General features: G+C 40.1%; 2 protein-coding genes across 4 annotated transcripts; both read right to left on the bottom strand.

Annotated features, from left to right (window-relative positions):
- Positions 1-18: 18 nt before the first annotated feature.
- Positions 19-2,972, bottom strand: mfap5 (microfibril associated protein 5). Of its 3 annotated transcripts, none has more exons than XM_079344199.1 (7): positions 2,875-2,972; positions 1,870-1,946; positions 1,726-1,758; positions 1,559-1,594; positions 1,335-1,422; positions 614-687; positions 19-523 (listed from the first exon to the last, which is right to left on the bottom strand). In XM_079344199.1, the coding sequence occupies exons 2-7, from the start codon at positions 1,910-1,912 to the stop codon at positions 411-413; spliced, it is 387 nt and encodes a 128-aa protein (XP_079200325.1). In that variant the 5' UTR covers positions 1,913-1,946; positions 2,875-2,972; the 3' UTR covers positions 19-410. The 3 variants fall into 3 exon arrangements, with proteins under 3 accessions (XP_079200325.1, XP_079200326.1, XP_079200324.1); XM_079344200.1 differs by lacking the exon at positions 2,875-2,972 and adding an exon at positions 2,101-2,110; XM_079344198.1 differs by lacking the exons at positions 1,870-1,946; positions 2,875-2,972 and having other exon boundaries at positions 1,726-1,853.
- Positions 2,973-8,774: 5,802 nt separating this feature from the next.
- On the bottom strand, positions 8,775-13,828 carry sbk3 (SH3 domain binding kinase family, member 3). Its single transcript, XM_079345142.1, has 4 exons — positions 13,359-13,828; positions 11,218-11,365; positions 10,535-10,737; positions 8,775-9,666 (listed from the first exon to the last, which is right to left on the bottom strand). Exons 1-4 carry the CDS (start codon positions 13,362-13,364, stop codon positions 8,887-8,889), a joined length of 1,137 nt encoding a protein of 378 aa, XP_079201268.1. The 5' UTR covers positions 13,365-13,828; the 3' UTR covers positions 8,775-8,886.
- Positions 13,829-16,600: the final 2,772 nt, after the last annotated feature.

The following is a 16,600-nucleotide window of genomic DNA, read 5'->3' as shown; positions in this document are numbered from 1 at the left end:
AAACTCCTGAACAAAAAGAAGTGTGTAAATGTATATTTGGTTACAAAGGTGCACATACTACCAGATTGTCGATGAGTACCTTACAGTCCAGGACAAAGTGGGTCTTTCTTTGTACAATGGAGTGACTCAGTACTGCAATAGGCCCGTAACTACTGTACTCTAAATGGGTCGAAAAATCATGGAAGACATGATCTGTGTCCAACAACACACAGACGAAATGGACAAACTAATACATAGATACATAGATATGACTCAGCACATGTGTATATGTGAAAGAGGAAGAAGGAGACCCCCAGTTGTTGAGTGGTGGATTTATGGTGTCATGGACTACTTGTACAACAACATTCCTGCTGTGCGTCTTTATGGGGCTCCATCCATACTGGTGGTCATTACACCAAGCTGGGCGCTGTTTAGGCCTTGTTTGCCCAGGTTTTAGGGTTGCTACGGCGATTGCGGCAGCGTTTCCTATGAGTTGACCTCTCGACACGTTTGGGCCACCCAGACAACTCTCTGCACAGTTCGGCTGTAATGTACAAGAAACACAGATATTGAATCCACAGGGAATGCATGTGTCCGTATCGAAGATGATGCTCGTTTAGCTTGAACGTCTCACCTTTCAGATACTCATCCTGTGCACAAACTGTCCTCATGCAGATCTCGTTGTTGATGACATAGACACGAGGAAGGCTGCATCAAAAACAGGATAAAGGCTAATTGAGAGTGGTTCAGTTAGAGCTGGTGTGAAAAGGATGCATGATCCTTAAAGGGATACTTCACCCATTTACATGAAGCTGTGTATCATTAGAAACATGGTAGTAGTGTTGAATGGTCGTGAGTCCAACCCTCATTTTGCCCTGAGACGAGAAAAATGTGTTTTTCTTTGTTTGAACGTTTTCTTCATGTGATGCAATATGACGCTTTTTGCATCACATGAAGAAAACTTTCAAACAAAGAAAAACACATTTTTCTCGTCTCAGGGCAAAATGAGGGCTGGATTCACGACCATTCAACACTACTACCATGTTTCTAATGATACAAAGCTTCATGTAAATGGGTGAAGTATCCCTTTAAATGATTGTATGCCATTAAAAAATTAACATTTACACTATTACGCAATAGCACACGACAGTAAAGACATTAGCTCAATTATATTCTTATTGCATCTGTTATCTCAATATAGCTTAAGGTGTTCTGATAATAATGTTAATTTAAAACCACATTTTAAGCATTTTAAATTAAACCCTAATGGCAGGACTCTTCCTGGGTTTGTTTTTATTTTTTGTCAGTTCTGAGTTCTTCTACTTCCAATGTGCTGTACTGAAACTTAAGTTCACCTGTAGATGCAAAGAGCACCAATACATCTCTTGCTGGGCCGGTGAACGGAGTACATCCTGGTGCAAGGATACATCTCCTCTCTGCAGTCTGCAGACACAAAGAATACACGGCAAATAGAAATGTGTTCAATCGCAGCGAGGAGAAGAAGCAACGCTGTGCCAGTCTGCCATGAGGCCTCTGGAGAGGTAGTTCAAAGGTCATCTTACTTTCTACTGTCACTCACTTGCTGGTAAGGCAGCTGCTGTTGCCCCAGGGCTCTCTGGAAAACAAGGAACAAAAACAGCATCAGACCCATCTTGCTGATGAGCCATCACAGTGACTCACAGACTGACAGATGTCACGCAACAACAACTGATCTCAAAGTGAGAATTATGAGGAGGTGAGCATTACCAGCTTGCTGGGCTTGGGCTACAGCTGTGAGTGCTGTGGAACAGAAACCACATGAGGGGAGTGTATTGCAGCATAAAAACAAACACATGGCGACTCAACCATAATTAAACAAGATGATTTGTGTGTTCTGTTTGGCAGCGTTACCGTGGAAACTGCAGAGGAGCAGGACCACTGGAAGGCTGCCCATTCCTTCAACTTGTATGGGGTAAAAGCTTTACGAGCTGGAGGAAGCCGAAGAGGAAAAGAGTCAGGGTGATTTCACAGAGTGGAACTGTTCAATATCCTCACTCAAAATTTTTGAGCTGTTTATGTTTCCTTTAATCATGTTTCATATAAATGCTCACAGCGTTCCGGGCCACTGTAATATTTTCCCTAAACTTTTGCTCCAGCTGAAAACACAAGGTTGGCTCCGTTCTGGATAAGTTTTCATCTTTATAGGGTAGTGCCTGATGTCATTTTACCCTGGAATACTCGGTTCTCTGGTACATTCTTGCATTCGCTGCGCAGCTTGTAAACACATAGCAACTATAAGGAAATGCACTTAATTACTTTTCCCCTAATAATGTGTTTCCTTCTTCCTCTCCTCTCCTCTCCTCTCCCACCCTGCATCATTCCTCTCGTGATGTGTCAGTGTAACTTTGCAGTCCAAGACGTGAGTTCTCTCTCAAGAATGTGTTTTTTGTGCCCTATTTGAGCACCCCTCCACCCCTCCTCTAATACAGACTCACATTCTTTTCCAAGTTTCTTTTCATACATATTACTACTTTCCAACTGTATGATCGCCACGAGCCTGTTCATTTTGTCACAAGTGATGCATTTTCTGCTTCAATAATCGAGGGCCAGCCATACATTGAAAGCTCCTGGTTCAGCTGTACATGCCTCTTATGCTCTGTTAATGAGATTGATATTTTACTGATTATACTTAAATCAATTGCAACCACATTATAAAACTATAGACTCTAAGTGAAAACATCAACCAAGATTTAACACGTTCTATTTAATAACTGGATCCTGTTAATAGGAAACGCTGTCATTACAATCAAGGATCTGAGATATTCTTCACGAGCACATGCTGTGCTGAGTATTTCCAACATGGTGTGTTAATTTTTGAAAAAGAAAAAAAAGAAAGCAGAATAAAGTGGTACTCACAACTTTTGCTGTCGTCCACAACTGCTTTAGTTTAATGAATCTTTTGTCTTCTCTTCTTTCTCCTCCTTCCCTCTCCTCCCTGCTCCCTCCCTCCTCCCCGTTCTCCTTAACATAATAGTTTTCTTTCTCTTCCCTTTTTTTTTTTTTTTTTTTACTCCACTTAAAAAAAAAGAAGATTGGGAAGATTTTGTAAAAGACAGATTTATTGTCTTATAAATGTCTCACTGGGAATGCTTTCATCGTCATCATCCACAAATAGGGAAGGTTGCTTTTGCAAAGTTAAGTGTTGACTTAGTAAAATAGCACAAATATAGAGTAATGTAAAGACAACGCAAAACTGAATTAATCTAAGATCAAATCAAATTCAGTTTTTTCCCATCTGTGCTTCTGTTTTTTTCCTGTTTTTTCATATAAACTCAGAAACTGAAAGAAAGAGAAGCTTACATGATTAAAGCCAACAAAGGTATCAAAGGTACCCAGTAATGCCAAAGTCAGGCCTTCAGCCTTCAGCCTGATTGCTACTTAATACCACCAGCAGGTGGCGCCGTGTTCTTTTTCTTCTACATGCAATTCAGCTGGAGGTCAGTCAAAAAAAAACTGAGATGAGATAAAAATGTACTTAATGTCGAGTCATTATACCTATAAGTGAGACCTGTCATTGGTTTTCTGTTCGACTGCCGTTCTGTGAAGTAAACAGCAGGAACAGCTCTAGCCCGTCATCTCTGCAAGAATCAGACATGGCCACGTTTTCAAGATGTTTCACCTCGTCAAGTTAGCTGTTACACATTTGAAACATGCCTGACTTTGTATTCTCCTGAACACAGTCAGTTCTCCAAAGTGCTAAACTGATTAATCGATTAGTCTGTCAATATACCAAATATTCTCTGGTTGCAATTTGAATTCCGCTTCACATTATTTTAAGTTGGACATGTCTGGGTTGGGTAAAGTTGTCTAAAAAAGGGGAACTTTTTAAAAGTCAAAAAGTCAGAAATCATGTTTTATTTTGTTAAAATATATTAAGAAATGCATTGAAAAGTAAAAAAAAAAAAAAAAGAGGAAAAACTAAATGAATGTTTGTTTTGATAAATAAAACAGGTTATTTATTCCTTTGTGCAAATATTGTACCTTCACAGTTTATGCCCTCAAAATGATATTCGTAAAAATAAGCAGAAATATTAGATTAAGAGAACATCTTTCTCCTAATGAAAACAGGCCTTAGCACGTTATAACAACTCTGCACCAAACAAAATTTTGCATAATTTTGTTAATTGATCAAAGTCAAGCAAAGATTTGAATAATTCCATTAATGTTGGTGTGAAGACATGATAAGATATGTGAAACTTTAAATGTCTCATGAAGCGTGCTAATTTACGGTACAGATTGCCTCGTGTGAGTGCGTCCTGAGTTATCAGTTAAGCTCAGCACACATATGGAGTGAATTTCTTATGCAAATTGTAACTGACTACACAGCTGTAGTTCCTGAAACTGTATCTCAGTGGCTGTTTGGTTTTAGCCTGTGCTTTGGGACCAGTTATGGTGCACTGGGGAATAAACTTTACTCTTCAGTGGCCTCAATGGACTCGACTAATATAAATGTTGCTACACATACCATTGAAGTCACAGACAACAAAACTCTCACTGGCTCTCACCATATGGTAGGCCTAGTAGGCTCAAGACAGAGACACTCATCATCCTTTTGACATATCGGGGCTACATAGGCTCCATGGTGTTTGGCTATGTGGCGTGTCCCTAACAAGGTCAACTGGGCGAGACTGATGACAGCTTGACTTATGGAGAGTGAGGATGCACAACCAATGCTTTGACCATATCAACATGCCACTCTTCTCACGCTGCACTGGCATGAGGGGAAAGTAGAGAAGAGAGGGGCAAAGACTGAAAAAGAGAAGAAAGACAAGAGAAGAGATGAATGGAAAAAGGAGTCAGGCTTGAAGAGCCAAGAAGCAATGCAGAATGGTTCAGGCAAACATGCCAGATAGTAAACACATGATAATATCTCAACTTGTTTATTAGCTGGATGCCAGAGCTTGGACATGCCAGCTCTGCAATACATACTCTCTCACTGACCTTTTTTTTACCTCAGCACACTCCTGCCTCACTTGTCTTGCTATAAGAATCTCAACTAGGTGTATTTTAAATGTACTGCGGTACTTACTAACTTTAATGTAAGAAATGCAAGAAAGAACACATTAAATAAAACAGCTAGAAAACACACACGGATACAGACACACACAGACATGTACACACGCGTGCACGTACACACTCACACACACACACACACACACACAGTCAGAGACAAATGTGTAACCAGCATTTCTTTTTTTTTTAAATCTGTGAACTAACATTTTGCACGAAACAGCAAAACCTAAATGGTCCTTTACGTTTTCGATAAAAAAGAGATCGAGAAATAAGAGTCTTTTTTTAATCCCATGATGCTTTCCCTGATCTATTTTATTTAATCAAAGTCATCACTCCAACTCCTGGTTAAGCTATTAAAGACGATAAACCATACCAAGCAGCCAAGTGACGGGGAAAGTTGTGGGCGCAGGGGAAATAAGGCCATGGTGAGCCTTGCTTCACTGAGGGGATACATTTCAAATATTCTGCCATATATCTGCTCCTCTCAGACCATCAATCTGGGTCTTGTATCGGTATCTGCTGTTGCAGCGATTAGTCTCACGTCATGTGAAATCTTTTATCAGACATGTCCATCTGAGTATAATTATAAACAGATTTCAGTTTCCACCTTGTTGCATCCAATCCATTATCCGTGCAGCATTAGTTAAAGGATACACATTTACATTACCGAGCATAATACACTCCGAAGACCAAAATATATATCACGTTAATTTTAGAGACGATTGACAGGAAATGTGACACCATGCAGAGCTTCATGTTTGGTGGAAATGTTTACATTTAATGTGAACTTCACTCAATAACGACTTGAAATCTGAATCTTAATGTTATAAATTTAGACTGGATCTTTTCGGGTTTCTTGAAATGGTGCGTGTCTTTCATCTTCACAGGTGTTGAAGGGCTATCATGACTTGGATGCACTGACCGTGATTTAAGATGAAATGAGCAGCAACTCCTGTCATTGCACATATTTTATTAAGCATTAGCAGTCCATTTGTATAGCTGTCCTTGTTTCTCCTGTTTAATCATCCCGGCTATCTGTCCTCATGAACCATGGACAGATTTGCACCTCTGGAAGCATCTTTGCACTGGCGCTCTATTGTCTCTATAGTGTGTTTCCATTAATCAGGCTCCATTAAGCCCCTACCCAAGTGTGACATGAGCCTTGTGTGTCTGTTTCCTGGAAAACAGTTGTTACAAGAGATTATATTAAGTGTTTTAAAGTACACTAACTGTACCTTGAGACTAAAGAGGTACTCACTGATTCATGTAACAAGTGACCTAAGAAGGTCCTGAGAGAGAGAGAGAGAGAGAGAGAGAGAGAAATGAAGAAAGGCTCTAAAGCTTGCATGAAGTGGGTCTAACCAGAGAAGATGAAAGGGAAAGAGACGACCCAAGTGGTATTACAGAACAAAGGTAAAAAGTTATCAGCGAAAAGGTAAGATGGGTCATCGTGTTCCATCAGATTGAGCCGTTTAAGGCCCCAGGGGCGCCGATGCAACCTGATTAATGCATTTGAAGGGCAGCGGATTGCAGATAGTCAGAATGAGGTGGTGATATGCATGGTTTGTAAATAGATTGGTCTGGGGTCTATTTATAAATCCATCTGGAGTGGCCCTTACCAGGGGTTAGCACTGGTCCGCCTGACAAACACACACCACACTGCACATTAGCAGCTTGCTACCAGCAGGGATCCGCTCCAAACTGAAGCAGAGATATGTTGTGCAGTCTTGTAAATGTTTGTTTGTTTGTATTGTGGCTTATGGTCTTCATTACTGTAAGCACGCTGTAATGCAAAAGTTAAAACTGAGGATTCAGTTGGTTTGATGCACGTGTCATTTCTTCTGATCATTGAAGTACCGGTACATGTACACTCAACGATGTGTATTGTGATATATTTTTAATTAAAGACTCAGTTTTGGCATATGCTCAAAAAGCAATATCAAAGCTTTTATTTCGGGGACTGCAGGTCATTTTTCAACTTGTTATTTCCTGTCTGACAGATCTAGGACACCGTTGGCCCCTATGAACAGAACAGAGGTCAACATGCCCTGTGAGGAGATTTCACGTGAGGTTAGTTTTACCTGTCAGCATGTTCATGAATAATGTGTCCCAGTTCTGAAATAATACATAAACAGTTTATTTAAGCTGTTGGCAGTACAAGTAAATATCCTCCTGTGTATCCTGCTGCAGGTAGTGTGAGAGGTATCTGCAATGCACAAACTTGGAAGAAGACCACGCTGGTATCACTATCAGCTTCTATTGTTCGGTCCAATTTTAGATGGGTGTCTTGTGTTCTGCAGCAGCTGTTCCTTCCCCACGTCAAACATGTCATATCTTTCCATAGGCAGATATAACAGTTTCATGTGTTCTCAATAACTGTTTATTAGTCACTAACTCTGACAATTTCTATGAAAAGTATTTTTTAATTTAGAAATCAGCAGGTGTATGCCATATGTTGAACTGTTACAAGATATTATAAAAGTCATTATTGGGTATATCCTTTATGTCAAAGAAACATGTTTGTTGAAAAGATAGCAGAGCAGGTGAGAAAGAATTGTACATGAACAAAATATTTCTGATTAATATGAGAACTTTTAAGTTAATGAGTATCGATTGTTGTGTTTCTTATCAAATATTTCTAAATGGGTTTATTAAAAAGTTTGTGTTTTCAGTTAAAAGGAATTGATTCCTTAAAAGTTCATGAAATCATTTTTCTTTAGAGTAGCTATGAGGAACTTCAGTTTCTATACATTTTGAGCATTTCCTCTCATCTCAGATCCTGTCTTGTTAAGTGTGTTAAGTTTCTTAAATGTGAAGCCTCTTAATTAACCTTTTAATTGTATGGTAACAGTAGCTGTGACGTAAACGGAGGCTCCCTCCATCTACATGTTGTAAATCGTTCTGATGAAATCCGACCTGGTGGCAGCAGTGTCAGGCATTAAAAATAAAGATCCCGATACAGTGATCTTAATGCTGATGTTTTCGTTTGCATTTGTAGGTCACAAAGAGGTCAGTATCACACTCAGACACAACTGTTGGACAGTCAAAGATTAAAGGCTCAATATGGATCACCGTTTTTTTTTTTAAATCACCAGAAGGAATTCATGTGATTGATATGATTCAGTTTCTTCTTTTTGAGCGATAAACTGTTGAATTATGGAAGACATTTGCTAGGCTTAAAATGAAAAAAAAAATTAAACTCCTGACAGTATAACTTCAACAGATAAATGTCTCATGATTTACTTCTGACCTTCATCAGAAACATCGATGTTCATTCAGGAAAGTACAGAAACACTGAAGTCAGATTGAGTTGACCCTTGAACCTACTATTGGAGAGAGGAAGTTTATGTATATTCTCCCGACAGCACAGTGTTTTGGTATTGTTCAAAGATTCAAATCCATGATGACAATATTCATACCGAGACTCAGGTACCATTCCAAAAAGCTATTTGTCTTTATTCTGCAATAGAAGAGACATGGTTTTGTATTACTGAAGTAAAAACAACTTGACTTAATCGGACTCTATTTGAACAGTATTTGAAAACCTGTTGACAAAGAATGAACATAAAAACAAAGCCTTAATTTTATACAGACAATAATTCTATACATTGTTTAAAGGCTCAATAGTACAGCTTGTATTCCAAACATCAAACTTTTACGTATCATCTAAAGTTTGTTTTCATCAGGACACACAAGTCAACATATAGCACACACACATTCAGGAATATTTATAACAAAGAAAGTAAAGGATAGTGTTGGCAAAACTATTTATAAAAAAAAGTATTAAAAATAAAGCACCTAACAATGTATATTTGTGTTGAATTTATATATGAAAAAATATTATAAATACAACGTTTATCTCTCCCCTCTTCCTTCCCTCACCAGCTCCTCTGCGACCCCTCCCCCTGGTCTTATTTTTCTCTCCTCCTTCTCTGCCGCCTCTGCCTTCCTCATCTCTTCCCTTTCTGTTTCCATCAGCCATGGTCCTCCTAGGTAACTCAGGATCTCCTCTGGGCTTCCTCTGAGTTTGGGTTGGGGATTAAGGAGCTCCTTGAAAAGGGTCATAACTAGTGAGCTGAGGCCCTCAAACTGTGAAGGAAGAGGGTAGTCCCTGTGGTTTTCTTTCAGAACTGTGTAACTGTCCTCTTCAGCCGTCCACTCACCATCACTGACCTTCTCCTCCTTTCCAGCCTCATGTTCAAACCACTCCTTGTATCTGCAGAAGCCGCGGTCATCATGGGTGCTTTCCTCCCAGGGGAAGCAGCCAGTTAAGAGGCAGTAGACGAGCACACCGAGGGCCCAGCTGTCAATACAGGGCTCTACTGTCACCCAAATGTCCTCCATCTCCTCTTCTGTCCCCTCACTTACCCTCCTCTCCATCTCCTTCTCAGCTGCCTTGGCAGGTTCCACCTCAGGAGTGCAAAAGGGCGACTCGTACCACACAGCACGAACAGTGGATCCGATTGCCCGGGCAAGGCCAAAATCCCCCAGTTTGACCCAGCGGCAGGAATTGTCACATAGAAAGATGTTCTCAGGTTTGATGTCACGGTGGACGAAGCCCAGGGAGTGTAAATGTGTAACGGCACCGCTCAGCTGGGACATCACTCTCTGAACACACTCTTCATCTACACCAACCTAAGACAGAAAGAACATCTGAGTTATCGCTGAGCAACAGAAAATAGCTCTCTATAACTGGTCAGCACATATCAGCAGATGACTGATGGAAAGCATTCTTGTTAGAACGGTACATGTTTTGCGCAACAACTCTTTTTGGTGACGCTCTCTGAAACCCCTGCTTAACTTCATGTACTCCCACTTATGCTTATCACCACTCTCTTGTGTTACTGGCAGTGACACAGAAGTGGGCCAGTTGGAAGCCTTTATCGAGCATGTCTTGAGTTTTTGCTGACAGGAATAAAAGCTGGTCAGCAGGTTCATTTTCCATGCAGGCATAATCATGGAGGCCCCGCAGCAGAATTCAAGTAGAAACCTTTTGAGTTGTTTGCAGCAGTTTACTCATTTGATTTGTTTGTAATGCAGCTGCCAGTGTCCAACCTTCCTGAAATGACATTTGTGTACTTTATCATTTGATTCACTGCATGGGTTTTGTTAACAGGAAACATTTTTCAATCAATCAAGGTCATGTAAAAATTCTGGTCTTCATTAAATGTTCCTTCTTTCAAATTCTTTTCCTAACTTTAACCAAGTGTTGTGACCTAACATGACCACAAAATAATGTAATATGCATGTGTTGCGGGTTTTTTTCACGAGAATATTTTACTAATGATCAGTGCCTTTATGTTGAAAAAAAAAACAAAAAACAATCTCGGTGGTATTGATTAGTTGCAACCCAATCAAACATTAATGCAATATTTTGTTTCACTGAAACTATGGGAAAGTCTCTTAAAGCTTTATTCATGAGAGACAGTTTGCCAAAGGCTTTGCGGGACATATCATGCAAAGCATTAACATCCCTTTCATGCCACAAATCAGCCAAACTGACCTCAGACACTATCACACTGTAGAGGTCACCATATAGACCGGCTTGCTGGGCAAAGACATAGTAGGACGGAGTGGAAAAGAAGATCCCCAGGGCCCGTGTCAGAGAAGGATGGGTGCAGTAAGAAAGAGAGAGATTATATTCACGCAGAAAAGAGGTGAGCGAGGTTGACCGACGAGGGAAGAACTTCAGAGCCATAGGGTTTCCTGGGGTGGAGGAAGAGGGACACGATTAACAAAATGCTACAACTACTAATTAGAAGTTGTCAAAAAGCTGTCATCACTAACGGTATGTGAGAGTTACCCATCACTAACACTGTGAACAAATATAACTCTCCCTTTGGGCCGACTCTGTTACAGCTACACTCCAGTTGATGCAACTCTATCCTAGAGAATGCAGTAAAATGCTTCATTAAGGCAGCAGAGGCTCAAAAGGTTAAGTGAACACTATGAAAAGACAGATCTTTCCTCACTCTGCTACAGTGCTGGCCCCACCCAACATCCACTTATGTAGTTTCTTCATTAACAAGAAGATATTCCATTTAAAATTAGACAGAGGGAGCTTTAACTTCAAAATGAAAATTCCAGACTTACACTCTTAAAGACTGACTACATGTAATAACGTATGTAAGAGATGTGACAGGCTCTTGAGGCCTTGACCTTTGACCTATAGAGCATCGCACTAACCTCTCTTTCTGTGTACTGCTAACATGACCTTTCCATAGGATCCCTCTCCCAGGAGCTTTACCACCTGGAAGTGTTCAGAAACCTTCAGGCTGGGCATGGACTGTGCCGACAGGAAACATCGCTCGTCAAGTTCCTGAGCTGCTGCAGCCTGTCACACACAAACAAGTCCATAGTCAGTGTCTTAGCACATACCTTAAGATGATGATTGACTCAGTGGTATCAACTGAAAAGAGATCTGGAGCCAGTGCAGCATGTGTTGATGTTCAAGATAGATATCTTCACAGAATGAAGTTCGACACTGAGGCCAAACATGCTGACATGTTACCTGAACCTGCTACGAAAAAAAAGCACATTGCAACTTTTAATCTCATATATCCCATTAAAGAAACATGTTACTGATACTATTCTCTTGGGGACAAGAGCATCTCTGCACATGCTTTCCTGTCTTGTTCCTTATAGAAGTTATAGAACATATACATAAGCGTACTTTCTGCAGATCCTACATGATCTCAGTTGTGCTATAGATGGAGGAGTCTTTAGACGCCAACGCAGAGTCTTGTCAGGTCAATCAGAACATTTGGCGCTGTCATTAAGTTTCCAACGTCATACACTGTTTCACTGTCACGTCTATGAAAACTCCTTTGAAGTGGATCTTCAATTGCATACCTCCGGCAATTAGTGAGGCTGTGAACTGTTACCACATACAGCTTTACATGAAAGATAAAGAGATTGTAGGAGGGAAACGTATTTTTACTTTTGACCTTTCACATGTTGTGTAACTGGGCTTTGTGGGCAACCACATTGATTTTAATTAAATCAAACCTGATACCTCCCGGAGAAATGTAAAATCTCGGGCGGCAACTACACAGCTATCATCAACAATTTATGTTCATTCAAGGATAATGGGCCTGATTATTTCCAATGGAAGTTTTTTAAACAACTATTTGACGGTATTAAGTAGTCAGATGGTGCATTATGACGTCTGTGTAAAGCCACAGCATCATTGCAAAATGAATGGATTTCAGTTTTGACAAATGGATCTGATGTACAGCCAAAAACAAGACGGCAGGTTTGAGCCAGTTTGAGAGTGTTGCTTGACACAGATATTTCCCAGACAGCTGTATTTTAAAGAGTGAATGATGGCCTGCTTTAAGGTTAAGGTACCAATGTAAGCTTCTCCAGTTAGTATATTCAGAACATAAACTTTTCAGACCCTAAGACAACTCTTAACAATTAAATTGAATTCTGCATTTGAGCCCATGTCCAATCTAGAAGTTTTTAAAACTGGAAACATTGCTTTTTTTTTACTGGGAAACCTTTGGGAAATAAGATTGTATCAACTTACATGCACATTTATACAAAATATATCCTGTCCATGACAGTTTGTCGACTCATGTTCACAGTTTTGAATGTAAAGCACAGTGTTAAACTCCTGATTCTAATACTCTGTTGGCTTTCTAGCACGCAGTTGTTAACACATGTTCAGGCTATCACATTAATACATTCTCCGGCTGCTCTCCATTCCACGCTCGCCACAAGGAAATCAATGCAATTTATTAAGAATTTAGACAGGCCAGTAAATTCAATCCTGGTCACCGTTTGAATAATGGGTTCAGTAAGTCATCACTCATCACAGATGAATCCATTTATAGCAGCATTTAAACATTCTGATATTTTCCTAGTCCCCATAAACAAAGGTGATTATTTATTCAACACTATTTATAAATGCCACTGGGAGTGACAAGTGATCTGAGACTGTGATAAGGGCTCTGCATGAGCTAATGTCATTAACAAATTTGAAGTACCCACCATAATAAGCTGAAAATCCTCTCCCATACATCATCTACTGAACATTTGCAGCATATGAGAAATGTTTCTATAAAATATGACAATGCATTTGTTTCATTCCTGCATGTCATCTCATCATACGGTTGTAGAAATATATATATATGACAAATAAAACTCCAAACCATGTGCATATATAGGAAGAAGATAAACGTATGCATGTTTTCATGCATACATTTTTTTTTGTTTTTTATAACGTGTGACAATTTTATGAACAACTCGCAAGACTAATTGAAGTTTGCACGTAGGGATTTGAACGAGGTTGTGTCTTTGCATGGATGAAGTGTACTACTTACCGTCATTTTCTGTTTGTTGGTTGATCTCAGTTCACTTTGCCTCTGCTCTGTTCAGCATCTAAAGACTGACACTTCTGGCAAGCTGCTGCAACAAGCTACTGTGCTGGAGCTCAACTCTGTGTCCGACTGTGTCACACTGATAATTTCACTTCAATTGAAGCTGTTAATTTTGCCTTTGCCCCGAGGTTCCATGAAGTAGCACAGCAGCTGTTTTATAGAGGAGGCTAATAGATGTTTACTGGAGACCTGGATATTAACTGTGTGCTTCTCCCTGGGAGACACACGCTGAACTCACTCCCTCTCTTTTCCTATTCTTGTGCCAACTCTCTCTCCTCTCTCTCTCATGTACAAGCTACGAGGCATGTCAAACCTCTCTCAGTCATGTGCCCCCCCCCCCACCTCTTTCTACACACAGCAGTGTTAATATCCCACCATTTCCAATCTGTCACTCAGCTTGACCACATTAACCCATCGCTCACCCTGCCTCCTGTCTTCTCAGCTGTCACTCATTTTCTTTCAGAAATACATACCGCCCCCCCCAACACACACACACACACACACACACACCTTTCCTCCTTCCCTTTTCTTTCCATTTGTCTCTCTCTCTTTCTCACCCACTCAGCTTGTCTGAGTCAGTGAATCCCCTCAGCCATCCTCCAGAGTATAGGATTCCTCATTTAATCAACAGGTATGCAGGAATGATCGGAATAGGCCAACAAGCTGTACCCATGATCCCTCACTCTTACTGGGATTACCGGGTACAGTTAAGCATGCCTCTTGGGGATCCTTTTATTGTCTGGTAATGTCCTGTTCTTCTTGTCCTGTCTTTTATGTTTGTCCTATTCTGCAAGAGACAGAATGTTAAAACAGATTCAAATATATCCAGTTTCCTCAATGCATCATCTCCTCTCTTGTTTGAGCCATCTTCAGGGTTCCCCCCCCCCCCCCCCCCATCATCCTCAGACACATTTTCCACCCTCATCTTCCACTCTCTGGCCTTCATGTCTTCCCATGTGCATATTATGTCCTCACATCCCCGACTGACGTATTTAACAGCTGAAGCCTCACCTTGTTAAATTCCTTTATTCTGTACTTTGCTGTCTGCATGCCAGTTCTGTTTGCCACTTAGCACCAGCTGCAAGTCAAGCGGTAAGCCTCTCCTCCAGGTTTCGCCACCCTCCTCCTCTTTCTGTCTACTCAGAAGCATTTCCCTTGGTACTATACTATAGGCCTGTTATTGCCAACAGCTAGATGGCCGTTGGTTATGTAACACAAACACTGGCTGCTATCACAACGGCTGGTCAGGTTACAACCGCGGCTGTGATCATGCGGTCGGACATAGACTGATTCGTACTTCCATGTTTGTGCTTGCACTGCAGGGTCCCTCAGCCCCTGCTGTAACAACTCCACCACCAAAACACAACTTTCAGCACTTTCACAGAGCTGTTTGCCAGGAGAGTGTCACTTTCATTCATAAAAATAGGGTTCAAGACATGCATAGTGTACATAATACACACACAGACATGTTACACAGGGGCCATGCACACATGTACAGGAACACACTCACAGGATATCATTGCTGACAGATAAGTCCAAATAACATCATTTACCTTATAGTTATACTTTTTTATCTTTGTGTGATTTTGACAACTACATTAGGAAATTCTCAATTCAGTGATAGGGTGATCTTCTCATTTTAGATATAAGTATACATATATTAGTTCTATATTAGTTATTCTTATTAAACAAAAAAGAAATACATCAAGTGACATTATATTTCATTCGCAAAAGTAACTCACTTAACTGGTCTGTGGTGTAAGAATGATGCAATGATAGCGTGTGTGACTTTAACATGTCAGACTAGTTAAAGGTTTTTGATTCCTATTATCATTTTAAAGTTGTGATTGTTTGTTTGTTTTCATGTTCATGAAACATGTGAAATAAAACTATATTGTCCTCTCACAGAGCAGGGGCAGTGAAGGAAATGCTGTATAAAGTTTCTCTGTGACATAACAGGGGAACAACACCTGTCAAAATAGCTTTTATGCCTGTCATAATCACCTGCATTTCTTTGTTTATCTACATGAGATTAGTGTTTCTAAAGCTGTGCAACAGAGCATTACACTTGTATAGTTTGCCTGAGTCATACTGCACTGATTCTTCCACTCCCCTCCTCCCCAGAGAGAGGTCCAAGATAAAAGGATAAAGGGATGTTGGATAAAAGGGGGGCGCTTGTACCACACATGCATGCCAGCTGTTACTGTGTTGTTCTGATCTACGGGGCTTACCGGGTTTTATTTATGGTTCCACTGAGGAGGGAGGTCGGTCTGGTTCCAGTTCTTGCTGGAGGTCAACACTGCCTCTCTGTGGAAGTTCTTTGCTATTGCAATAGAGAGCAAAGTCCACAAACAAACACTCAAATCACTGTGGCAACCAGCAAGCTAATAGTATAGACTTAAAGCAGCAATTGTATTACAAATATTAAGAAAAAAGTATAGTCATGTGGGTAGGGATTTTTACAAATTATGGTTGATTGCTCTAAAAATGGGTGTTATTATTGATTCTCAAAACATTAAAGAACATATCAATTGATGTTTACAGCTTTCAGATTGTGAGAACATCTCATTTGAACCTTGGGCAACATTTTACGAAATCAGATAGTACTAATTAATGGTCAGTTAATAATCCATAAAGACATGACAAGACATTAGGTTATAAACTAGTCCACGTGTACAAAACTTTTTCAAATCAGCTGTTACTTTCTGCTTCGTCCATTCTGCACCTTCCACGTGCAACATGCTGCAAAAAGACTTGAAAATAACTGATTTCTTTAAATGCCTTTAAAACCAGGCTGAGAACATATGAGACGATCTCCTCTGCTTGTAACTGTTTTTGTTTAATCATTTTAATTGCGGTCTGTCTGTTGTTAAAGTAACATCTGCAGGACTCCCTTGAAAAAGGAGGGTACAAATGCACATGGTAATTGCAACATTTAAACAGGACAGAGCACCTGTATTATAAGTTTTAAATCTAATGCTAATGCCAACTGCACAGGTTTAACCTTTACTCTTAGTCACATAGGGGCTGCTAAATCTTGTTTGGGGGATTATTGTATAGAGAGGGGAGGGGGGACAGCGGGTGTGTATTGTATCTATCTATCTATCTATCTATCTATCTATCTATCTATCTATCTATCTATCTATCTATCTAATCTGCTTTTTTATGACAGGAACAGTTAAACT

This window comes from Symphodus melops (assembly GCF_947650265.1).
Source record: "Symphodus melops genome assembly, chromosome: 5".
Lineage (NCBI taxonomy): Eukaryota > Metazoa > Chordata > Actinopteri > Labriformes > Labridae > Symphodus > Symphodus melops.
The sequence above is the reverse complement of the archived record's forward strand: the minus strand, read 5'-3'. Positions and strand labels throughout refer to the sequence as shown.

Bases quoted from the DNA above. Each gene is read 5' to 3' on its own strand.
- mfap5 (XM_079344198.1), bottom strand. From the start codon at position 1,813: ATGTGTTTGTTTTTATGCTGCAATACACTCCCCTCATGTGGTTTCTGT. The intron at 1,595-1,725 runs GTAATGCTCACC...CTTGTTTTCCAG, and splicing joins AGCCCAAGCCCAGCAAGCTG to AGAGCCCTGGGGCAACAGCA. The intron at 688-1,334 runs GTGAACTTAAGT...TTTTTGATGCAG, and splicing joins GGTGCTCTTTGCATCTACAG to CCTTCCTCGTGTCTATGTCA.
- sbk3 (XM_079345142.1), bottom strand. The intron at 10,738-11,217 runs GTTAGTGCGATG...CCTCCACCCCAG, and splicing joins AGCAGTACACAGAAAGAGAG to GAAACCCTATGGCTCTGAAG. The intron at 9,667-10,534 runs GTCAGTTTGGCT...TTTCTGTCTTAG, and splicing joins ACAGTGTGATAGTGTCTGAG to GTTGGTGTAGATGAAGAGTG.